This window comes from Kogia breviceps, chromosome 12 (genome assembly GCF_026419965.1).
Source record: "Kogia breviceps isolate mKogBre1 chromosome 12, mKogBre1 haplotype 1, whole genome shotgun sequence".
NCBI classification, from domain to species: Eukaryota; Metazoa; Chordata; class Mammalia; order Artiodactyla; family Physeteridae; genus Kogia; species Kogia breviceps.
This window is the reverse complement of record NC_081321.1, coordinates 8,470,169-8,482,178: the sequence shown is the minus strand read 5'-3', so window position 1 is coordinate 8,482,178 and position 12,010 is coordinate 8,470,169. Positions and strand designations below refer to the sequence as shown.

At 37.1% G+C, this 12,010-nt stretch overlaps 1 protein-coding gene across 2 annotated transcripts in view; it reads left to right on the top strand.

Annotated features, from left to right (window-relative positions):
* Positions 1-12,010, top strand: part of LRP6 (LDL receptor related protein 6) — a 181,320-nt gene that overhangs the window by 102,317 nt on the left and 66,993 nt on the right. For both annotated transcript variants that reach the window (XM_059082624.2, XM_059082627.2), the window contains 4 exons: positions 683-879; positions 2,623-2,754; positions 5,696-6,092; positions 7,159-7,330. In XM_059082624.2, coding sequence (XP_058938607.1) covers positions 683-879; positions 2,623-2,754; positions 5,696-6,092; positions 7,159-7,330 — 898 coding nt within the window. The remainder of the gene's footprint in view (positions 1-682; positions 880-2,622; positions 2,755-5,695; positions 6,093-7,158; positions 7,331-12,010) is intronic.

Below are 12,010 nucleotides of genomic sequence, written 5' to 3'. Positions count from 1 at the left end.
CACATTCTGCCAGTGGTTGGGCTTCCTTTTTGCTACCTGGCTTGTGGAGATTAAGTAACCATATAGCAGAAAGCCAACTGAGATGATCATTTGCTGGAGCGAGACAGGAGTCTGCAGAGAGAGAGCTCTACCAGAATGACTTTTTAGCCTCATGTGTATGTTTTTACTTTTCAGTTATCAAAGCCATAAGAAGTGATGGAAGAAACAGGCTCAGATTCTTTGTTCTTCCACCTCAAGAAGGGAAAAACCTATTGCTGATTTTAAACTGCTTCCCAGGGCCAACTGTAAACCCTGGGATTTTTCTTTATGCCAGCCTTTCTTTTTCCAGTGGCATGAATTATGTGGAAGGATGGAAGGTGTGAGTGCGGAGATGGGAGCTGACAGCAGTGCTGATACTTGGGCCTTCACTTTGTCTGCTAGCTTGTAGTGCACCCGGAGCCTGCTGCCAAGTTAGGAACCATTCTGAAGTGCTTGGTTGAGGATTTTGGGCACCATGATTTCAAATACGTTTGAATTTACTCCATGTCTTATTTTTCATAGGTGTATTTGACCTTAACATATGTGTTATCCAGGATTTGTATGCGTTAATGTGGACTACAAGACCATTTTAATGGGAGAGATGAAGTTTTGATTAAAGAAGAAAATTTAGAAATGTTTGAGTTTTTCTCTTTGTGTTTAATAGGCAGGCAGTGGTTAAAGGTTCCCTTCCACATCCTTTTGCCTTGACGTTATTTGAGGACACATTGTACTGGACTGACTGGAATACACACTCCATTTTGGCTTGCAACAAGTACACTGGCGAGGGTCTGCGTGAAATCCATTCTAACATCTTTTCTCCCATGGATATACATGCCTTCAGCCAGCAGAGGCAGCCAAATGGTAAGTGATCTTGATTTTTAAATTGCAGGTTGGAATAGCTTTGTAGCACTCTGATGTCTGGCTTTAGTGCAGGGCAAGAGGAGGGAGGATATATCCAAAGGTAGTGGGAAGGAATAAAAAACAGGGAAAATGTCAAAATATAATTCAGGGTTGGCAACAGCATAAACCATTTGTAGCTTGATATCTGTCACTACAGACCACCTCGGCCTTTTGTTTGAGTCTGGGGTTATGAAGGTAAAGAAGAGAGAAATAAAATAAGAAATTGAGATAGCTCATATGCTAAGATTGTGCACAAATGCATTTTTTATTCATATTATTTCTCTCTAATGAGTGATTTTGTTCATTGTATGTTTAAAAATGAACACTTTTCTTGAATGGAAACCTCTATTAATCTAACTGGTTAAGTACCTCAGGTTACTTAAATAAAATACTTGCTTATACCTTTTCTGTGCACACCCCCCCACCTTTTTTTCTTAGTTTTGCTTCTATTTCTGGCCATCCTTTATAATGATTTGGGCTGTGACTGCTGACAACAGTTTCTTGTAAGAGAGGACTAGAATTAGGTTTAAAAGAATATGAGAATGTTAAGTGTTTGGCACTGGTGTGTAAATAAATGTCTGGCATGTATCTGAGTGTATTTCAGATTGTATTCCATAGCCAAAAATTCAGGGGTTTTGGATTATGCATTGCTTTGTATTAGTTCCTTCCATTTAGGGGGAGATAGTCAAATACTGAATGTATCATATTGGAATCTGGTGATCATGAGTCCATAAAAATGTTTTAAAATGTTTGTGTTACTCTTTTGTAGAAAAGAAAATGTTTAGTCACTTGTGTGAATTTTTTATTCTCAGTGTTGGCTCTCAGGAAAGAATGTCTTTGTTGCTGTTTTTTTAAAGACACTGTTGATCCTTTATGTTTTACTAGTTTGAGAATTTGCAGTTATGTGTGATATTGCTTTCTTTTATCTTTCATATTTTGTTGATCTCCATCTTTTGTTGATTTTTTTCTGTGAGTATTATTTAAATCCATCCCTTTCTCTATATAGTTTCTTCACATTTTCTAATTAATCTCTGCTTCTCAGTTTTCCCTTTTAAGTCCATTTTGTTTATCTTTTCTATGTACATCTTTCCAAAGTGTGGCTTTTCTTGACTCTCAGTGCCTCCACCACAGATGTTCCCCTCTCTGTGCTCATTCAGCTTTAGTTCCTATTAGTCAAACCTTAATCTTCAGTTACACTGTTCACCTTATTATCTCACCCAGTGTACAGCCTCCAAGCCTTCATTCATGTGGTTTTACCACACTTGAATGTCCCCCTCTCTGTTCTTCCTGCCTTTCAAGACTTCAGTCATGTCCTGTATCTTTCCTTAGTGATTTATTTCCCATTTGACTCTATACTGACTTTATAGTCTAAATGTGCAAGATAGCAGTTTCATTGTTTTGTATTGTTTTCCAGTATTATTGTTCATTAATTTTGGCATACTGGCCAGATTGCAAGCTCTTTAGGGCAGGGACATCCTGCTTTATTTCTTGTATATTCCTCTTTGGATGCCAAATGCTAAGTAAATTCTCACTGATTAATTCCCTTCCTTGCAGATGGTCTGGTAGTCAAGCACCTGGATGACATTTGGTAATAATTTGGTTTATCAGAGTTGCTCATGTTATGGTTGTTAACCTTTGTGTACCTAGAGTGGGGGAGGTCATCCATAATCATTGGTATTAATTACTGTGATTTATATTTGACAGCTACAAATCCATGTGGAATTGATAATGGTGGTTGTTCCCACTTGTGTTTGATGTCTCCAGTCAAGCCTTTTTATCAGTGTGCTTGCCCAACTGGGGTTAAACTCCTGGAGAATGAAAAAACCTGCAAAGATGGTAAGAAGTTGGTCTCCAAGAAGGAAGAATTTTAGATAGCAAAATTGGGATTCTTTATGATTTATTTTATTTCTCTATAATAAGCTCTACAGGTTACAGTGCTTTGGGAGACTAGTCACTTAATCTCTCAGTCTTCACAATTGGTTATATACTAGGAGTGTTTTGTGTTTTATGGCAACTCTCGAATATTATTTTATAAATTATTTTAGTATTTAACTGAATGTTTCACATGCTATTTTGGAAAAAAAAAAAAAATTAGGTGCCATTTCTTTTCTCTGTCAAATCTCGTAGTCAGGGCTTCCCTGGTGGTGCAGTGGTTAAGAATCTGCCTGCCAATGCAGGGGACACGGGTTCGAGCCCTGGCCCGGGAAGATCCCACATGCCGCGAAGCAACTAAGCCCGTGTGCCACAACTGCTGAGTCTGCGCTCTAGAGCCCGCGAGCCACAATGATTGAAGCCCACGAGCCACAATTACTGAAGCCCATGCACCTAGAGCCCGTGTTCTGCAACAAGAGAAGCCACTTCAATGAGAAGCCCACGCACTGCAACGAAGAGTAGCCCCCGCTCACCGCAACTAGAGAAAGCCCATGCAATCAGTCAATCAATCAATCAATCAATCAATCAATAAAATCTCAATAGTCATTGATATCACAACTGATTCTTGTGGAAATGAGTATTCTCATAAAGAATACATTTTTAACAGTATGTAGCATTTGTAATTAAAGAACTTCCGTTCAAGGAAAAGATGTTTATTAAACTTTTAACTATAGACTATCATGGGATAAACATTTTCTAAAAATGATTGAATGATGTTTTTAATTGCCTTTTAACAACAGAGAATTGCCTTCAGAAGAAGAAAAGAATTCCTTATTGCACTGTTTAAAGCACCTCTTTCTATACTTAACCACCACACTGCCTCTTCTCCTTACTCTCAATTCCCTGTATAGAGAAGGGCATATTGGAGAAGTATTCTGATGTAGGACATTTCAAGGGACTTCTGGTTGGGGATAACACCAGTTCTTCTCTTTTCCTTCTTAATGAGAATGTTATTCTTCATTCTTACACCTATGGATCACCGTCTGGTTCTCTAGCCACCAGCAAGACCTGGTAAGAAAATTGTTACATTTAGCAGTGGCTTCTTTATCTAACCCTGAAAAGCAGAAGCCTTTATTTAGGAGTGGGTTAGAGTTCCTGGCAGGGGGGTCAGGGAGTCAGAGAGATGGAATTGAGTTGGTGTACAGGATATTTGCCATGACTTGGCATTGATAAATTATCCTCCTAGTCAAAGGTGAAGCTGGCTGACTCTTGTCAGACGGTTTTCATGGCAAACAATAATTTGGTTTCAGTGTAAAACAAAAGCTTTTTGTAATGTTGCCTTTTTGTTTAAAAATGTAGCCTGACTTTAAAACAGAGGATTTATTTTAGCAGTAGTGGTCTGTTTACACCCTATAGCAGTGCAGATGTATGAGTTTACCTACTATTTTGAATTTCAGATATACATTTGGCATGTAATAGCCTTAAGTTAACTATTCTGTTTTGATCACCTTGCCAAATTGACAGCTTCACTTTCTATGACTTCTTTGTTTGCAAAGTTTAGGGCTGGCTTCTTTTGGTAGTTAGCAGAGGCAATGAATTGTATAAAGTTACTCCTACTTGGTGCCTGCTGTGGCGTTTAGGGCTGTATTCTCTCCAAGACAGAGTTCATTTATAATTAATCCATGAGTCAAAAAGCTGATGCTGAGAGCTTCTTCACTCCTCTTCTCGGTGTTTTCTACTGTAATTCCAGATTAATGCTTGAAGTTTAATGTCAGTATTTTCTTTCAGACTTATTTCTTTGGTTGGGAATCTTTTTTCTTTCTTTGAGATGTCAACTTGCTTACTATCTTTTATTAGCTTTTATATAAAGTTAAATGGTTTTTTGCTAGTGGTTGACTTAAATATTTAAAATCAAAGCAAACAAAAAGATTAATATTCTCATTCACAACAGTGTTTTTATTGAATACTGTTTTGGGTTAAAAGCATTTCATAAATAAATCTGATTTAAAACTCAATGAAATAAAAATTTGAAAGTTTATTTTCTAATGGTAATAATAATAATATATTAGCTAATATTTATTGAATACTTACATGTTTGGTACATTTCTGAGTTTTACATGTATCTCCTTAAAGTCTCACAGCAACCCTGTAGAAACCAGGCTTAGAGAGATTAGGTGTTTTGCTCGAGTTTGTGTAACTGCTTGAATCCAGTTGTGTCAGATGAACAGCTCTAACCCTTACCCACTGTGTCATATTTATCTGATTCCCTCTCTCTTCCTCTGCTGTTTCCTCCTCCATAGGTTCCTTTGTCCTTAATTCTGTCAGGCACTGCCCTGTAGTTCTTTTTGTTACAACAGTTTTACCGAGATGTAGTTTACCTATAAAATTCAACCATTTCAAATGTACAATTCGGTGATTTTTAGTAAATTTACAGAGGTGTGCAACCATCACAATACATCCAATTTTAGAACATTGTCGTTAATCACAAAAGATCCTTGTCCTAGATTCCTTTACCTTTTTAAACATCCTTCTTGAACAAAGGACCTATATCCTATACGTCCTTCCTCTAATATTCAGCTACTTAGCTTCTTAGTCATTACTTAGTTGCTATTCATTATACCTTTAAATAAATGTTATTAATTCCAGGGGCTATATAATGAATGAAGCCAGAGAGAGAATCAAAACTTCATTTGGAGAATTCAGCCATTATAGCGCTTGACCTCATAGTCAAGCTACTCCTGTTTTACTCTCTTACTTACCATTTCCACCCTACATAGACTCTAGTATCCTTTTATACTCATTACTTTTCAATTCCTGAAGAAGTTCTGCATTCTTTATTTAGAGTAACTAAATTTTGCCTGTGGGTTTCAATTTTTTCTTCATTCTTTTCACTTTGTTGTCCTAGGTGCCACTGAATTACTGCTTTTAGCCCGAAGGACAGATTTGAGACGAATTTCTTTGGATACACCAGATTTCACAGACATTGTTCTACAGTTGGAAGACATCCGCCATGCCATTGCCATAGATTATGATCCTGTGGAAGGCTATATCTACTGGACTGATGATGAAGTGAGGGCCATACGCCGCTCATTCATTGATGGATCTGGCAGCCAGTTTGTGGTCACTGCTCAAATCGCCCATCCGGATGGCATTGCTGTTGATTGGGTTGCCCGAAATCTTTATTGGACAGACACTGGCACTGATCGGATAGAAGTGACAAGGCTCAACGGGACCATGAGGAAGATCTTGATTTCAGAGGACTTAGAGGAACCCCGGGCTATTGTGTTAGATCCCATGGTTGGGTAAGAGGCTCTGCTGATAGAAAATTTTGCCAGGTGTTTCTCTTTTTTTTTACAGGTTCCTAGAAACATTGAGAAAAACAATGTGAAGTATATGTTGGTTTCCAATAAATAGCTCTTTAACGACTGTCCATTTTTAGAATATAGTGATTGGAATAAAATCTCAAGTTAAAGAATTGCTAGTTTTTTTCCTTGAATGTTTTGAATACTTTTTCTTTCTAAATTAAGTCCATGCTTGCTGACTTTGGGTGTTGGCTGCAGATTTTGCCGAGGTTGCATCATGACCGTGAAAAGTGTGGAAAGAAGTTGTTTTCAGAGCTCTTTCTCTTCCCCCCTAGAAAATTTAATTTCATCTCATTTTCAGTACTTCCAGAACGACTTGGTAAAGAAAATATCTTACTTTTTGTATGTCCCCAAACATATAAATGATTTGATTTCCAAAACTTTGTCAGGCCATGTAGCTTTATGCCTAGTCTTTTTTTTTTTTTTTGCCTATAACACCCTAACGATGGTCCAGGGAGACACAGCTTTCTACATACTCACCAGTGTTGTTTGTTACTATGAGATTCATCCTGAGGGTGAACATAATGACAAATTATTACACCTCAGTGCGTACCAATGCCTTCAAGCCCCTTAAATTCTCAGGAGCCTCAAGAATCACTTAGTGCTACAGGAAGAGTTAGTTATTTGGGGAAATGAGTTTGCCATCTGAATATTACTACTGGTTTAACTTTTTTGTGTTAGAGATGACAAGCCAGCAAGAAAGAGAGGACTGTTCCTGGGAAGGAGCACAAAATATTTTGAAAAAAACAACTGAAAATAGAATATCATTATTGGGAGGCATTATCAGTTCTAGAAAACACTGTTTCATCTGAAAATTTTCTACAAGCTTACACACTGCTGTTATAAATGTCTTAAACATACTCTTCGTATGTTTGTCTTATGTTTTTTTTCCTTCTGTGGTGTTAACGGATAATCAGTGTAAAAGAAGGGTGGATCTCACCTTTAGGATATCTGAAAGTTACAGTTTATTATCTGTTTTTAGCTCATATTCTGTGTACTTCTATAGGTACATGTATTGGACTGACTGGGGAGAAATCCCGAAAATTGAGCGAGCAGCTCTGGATGGTTCTGATCGAGTAGTGTTGGTTAACACTTCTCTTGGTTGGCCAAATGGTTTAGCCTTGGATTATGATGAAGGCAAAATATACTGGGGAGATGCCAAAACAGACAAAATTGAGGTTTGTTTCTTGCTTTTTCATTTTAAAACCAGTTTTGTAATGGTTTTTGAATTAATGGTAATTTGGTGCAGATATTCTTGCATCTTCACGGGGGTGCCAGAGGTATCTTGTATAGAAATTTTATTCAACCTTTAGGGTTCTAGGGATGGCCTATTTTCTTCCATCTAACCATAAAATTTCTGAGTTACACTGGCATGAGAAGTGGGTATTCATGTATTTCTAGTCTTAAAAGCTTATGTGAATGATTTTTCTCATTATGGGTAAAACCACTGCCTGAATTTCCTAGGGGCGGTTTGCACAAACCAAATATTATATAAGCTCTAGACTGAGAGAGCTGATAGTCATCAGGAAAACAAAGCCCAAACATGCATATATACTTTCTGTTGGTGATGGTGTTGGGGCAGGTGGTGGCATATATTAACTATTAAGGTGGTTACACGCAAACGGTTTTTAAGTTGATTTATGAGCTGTGTGGGAGATAAATCAGTTAGGCAAAGCTTGGGGGAAATATTTTCCAAATGATAGAACTAAGGGCAATCAGAATAGAATTACGGTGGAAACAACCACCATATGTGAATATGTGACTGTTCTATCACATTGTTTTGTGAAGAGCATATATCCTTGATAATTGATTGTGATGTCTAACTTTACAACTTTGAATTGCTAGAGGTCTTGTGAATCACATACTTAAAACGGAGTTTTGATCACAATATTTCTTTGGAAAACACATGACTTCTCATATAAGGAATAGCTTTGAATGGCTCTTCAAAGGCACAGCACACATCTCTCAATAGATAGATAATTTAGGCTCTAGAGCAGTTACTTTAGAAAGGTGATTCTTAGGAATGTCAGGGACTCTGAGGGAATAATGAGTTAAAGGAACTTCCTTTAGGAATGGAATCTTGGAATAGAAAAAATCCATTAGTATTCCACCAGGCTTAAATACTGAAAACCATCTTCAACTCTTGCAGCTGGTTTCCATTAATAGAAAATTATGCATAGACTTAACTATATAAATGTTCTCCCTGTTGTTAGTGTTTCACTGCCCCCACCCCCTTTAAATCCAAGTTAGGTTTGAATCGAGCAGCTGGAGTGCAGTGCTAATGAGACAAAGGTTAAGAGTTCACTTTTCAGACAGGCTATTAGCTTCACTTGGGTAGGCTTGAGTACAAATCTCACAACATTCCCATCCAGTCCACAAATGTGAATTGTTGATCAGCTGTAGACTATACATGAGTATATAGGTATTCTACTCTTAAAAAAATAGTTTAAGTCCATGTGTCCCAGAGGAGTGTCTGCACATAAGGAAAGAGCACATAATTTACATCACGGAAGAACACGTGATTTATTATTTTATAGGGATTTTTAAAGTTCTGTATTTGATCTTATCTTTCTTAGCTTACTATGACTGACTGATTAGATTGTAAATAAAACATTTGTTTATTTCTAGGAATTTTTCAAGTCTTATTTTCCGTACTGCAGGTCACTTTTAGCACTTTAGGTATAGAAATTCATTCAAAATCACAAATAGTTCAGGAGGGATTCAGGTAGAGAAATGGGAATTTATGGAGATTCTGAATGACAGTGTTTAAGAATAAAAATGAATACACGTTATATAACAATATATAATATTCATTTTACAGGATTTATTTTCTTAGTTTGCAGAAAGTGCAGTAGGTCTTAAAATTAGTATTAGTTCTGGCCTTTTGAGCTGTGTATATCTATATAAGTGGTGTCATTTGCTTTCTTATTTCCTTCCTCCTTGACTTGTACCAGCATCCTTAAACTTACCTTGCAGATCTATTTCTCTTCTTCCAGGTTTACTGGAACACAGCTGCTATTTGTTCTTTGTCCCCCTTTTGACAGATTATTTGAGGTTAGTGATATATCTACTTCCACCAAATTATACACACAAAGACCTCCCCTCCTTCTTTCCCCTGAGATTCTGTTGAAGTTTCCCTAATTGAACATTCAATGCTTTTGTAATTTTAATTACAATTACAATGTAAAAAAAAAATTCTTTTCACAGACACATCTGGGAAATAAAGAGCAGATATTGTTATCTGTTACCCTCAAATTTACGATGATAAGTAAAATTGCTGGTATATGGCAAACTAAGGAAAGAGCACAGCTCTTCATATTGCGTAACTGAGGGAGAAAAACTGTTAGTTTCCCTCTCTGAGACTAGTAGTGATTATAGGAGCAACTGTAACCACCAGCTTTTTCACTTTGCTTTACTCAGTAGTAGGTCGACTAAAACTTTTGGAAGACACATAATTTTAAAAATGCTTCTTTTTCTAGGATTACTTGCTAGCCTCTTGTTATGTATCAGCTGGTCCTTGGTGCTGATCTGACCCTAGTCTAGGTCACATGCTCCTTGCTACTCCCTTCTCTTAAGAAAGCGTCCCTGCTTTTGTCATGCCCAAGAATGAAAGGTACTTTTTCCTGGGACTATAAGAAAATATTAAATTATGGTTGTAGTGGCCTTATTCTATTCTGGAAGAGTTAGAGTTTACTTGGGATATATGTTTCCAGTACATTTGGGAAGAAAAGATAGGTGTTTGATAGATTATGTAGCAGTGTAAGGCATAGTAAACTCTTGTGTTTTGAGTGGATCTTATGGGAAGAGCATAAAATATTCATTCGCTTATGCTCTCTGCTCCCTCAGTGGAGATTCCTTAGATCAGGTTCTCACTCACTGTTTTTGGTAAGTGGTGATGTAACCAGATGCTGGATATTGGGGAGCTGGGTCTGAGGATTGGGGAAACCAGAGAAAATTAATGGGGAGCTCTGGGTTTCAGACTCAACTTCTGTTGTACAGAGTTTCAAGAAAGAATAAATAGGTTTACCTGAGGTCTATAACCAATTCCGCAGGGAGGGATGGTACATAGGGAATTGCTGATGATGTCACATTTTTTTTAAAAAAAAGACAGTCATCGTATTGGCTGGTGCTTTAATATAAGAATGTGTTTGTGAGGATATGTCTGATTTCCCTACTTTTCAACTGATAGTGACCACTTAACTGTAGGTGTTATTTAAAAGGTACTTCCTGGTACTTGTTCACGTTTCTTCATTATGCTGAAATCATTTCATCACCTTTTACATACAAGCTTCTAGTTTACTTGTCTGCACTGGGGTCCCCGCTACTCCCCACCCAAGTGTTACTATAGTGTTCTGGGACTTCCTGATAATAAATACTAAAGCATTAGCAGAAAGGATCATTTTCTTTTTTCTGGTTGGGGGAGGAACATCAAACAAGCCTTTATTTCAGCTTTATAAGACCCTGCAGTAGGCAGAAGCACATTGTATCTTAACATTGTTCTCATTTTTCTTGGTCCATTTTAACTGCCAAAAACATTTGTTGTACTAAGGGCCTGCAGTACTGCTTACCGATAGTGAAGAGATATCATAGATAATTTATAAGTTTAAAACATTTTCAGTTAATGTGTTCTCAGTCACTGATTTTATTGAAAATAATAATATTGTCATAGCTGAAATTTTCTCACAGTTTACTTTCTCATTATATACTTTTTATTCATTTTTTTCCCCTTTTCATTTCTGAGCTTATGCTGACAAATGCAGCAACACCTAGTGGTTGTAGGTAAAGAGAGAAATTTTTCTTGTTTACTTCAAGGACATGTAGAGTTATTTCACATCTCTTTTATTGTAAATTTCCCTATTTTAGAGAACAGTCTCCATAGGTAGTTTTGTCCAAATGTAATTACACCTGGCACAATTTTGTTGGGAAACAGAAACAGATTATTAGAACCTCGAGTACCAAGACGTTTTTGAATAAAGACGGTATTATTGTGTAGGATGTGTGCTGAAAACTTCACATTTGGTGAATGTTCTATTTCATATTCTAAGCCTGAAACTGCAGGGCTGTATTTTCCTCTCATGACAGCTTCCTCTGTTTAATCAGTACTCTTATAAAGAAATTTGTTTCCCAAGTATTCAGATTTTTCTTTAAGTAATTTCTTTGTCTGGCGTCTTGAGCCTGTGTATTGTGAAAGTCTGTTAAAACACACAAGGACCCATTTGTGAGGTTTTTCTTATTATTTTTTCTAAGATTAATTCCTCCTTAAGAAATTATAATAATATAATCATCTGTTGTTGAGATAAAGCTCTCCTGAGTGTATGACAGGTACCAACAAGTTCTTCCTTTTGAATCTTTGCCGGTTTATAAGTGTTCCTTAAAATTGGTTTTACTTTTAGTTTTAGAGAAATGTTCAAGATAACTTAAATACCTGAATCTTTGCCCATTCCTACTACTTTACCACACTATATGTATGTATATATATGAATATATATTTTTCCCCACATCTTCTTGACATATAATAATGGAAGAATGATATTGATAAATTCCATTATTAGATTCCTCAGCTCAACAGAATACCTGGATTTGGAGCCTGTATTCACTGAGTTGTAAACATGGGCTATCATCTTGTTTCTGATTGGGGTGTATCTTATGATTATATCTATATCTTTGAACTCCTGTTTGAAGGTTACCTGTTGATGTACAATTCTAGCAACGTTATTATTTTTGTGTGTGTGTGTGTGTGTGATACGCGGGCCTCTCACTGCTGTGGCCTCTCCCGTTGCGGAGCACAGGCTCCGGACGCGCAGGCTCAGCGGCCACGGCTCACTGGCCCAGCCGCTCCGCGGCACGTGGGATCCTCC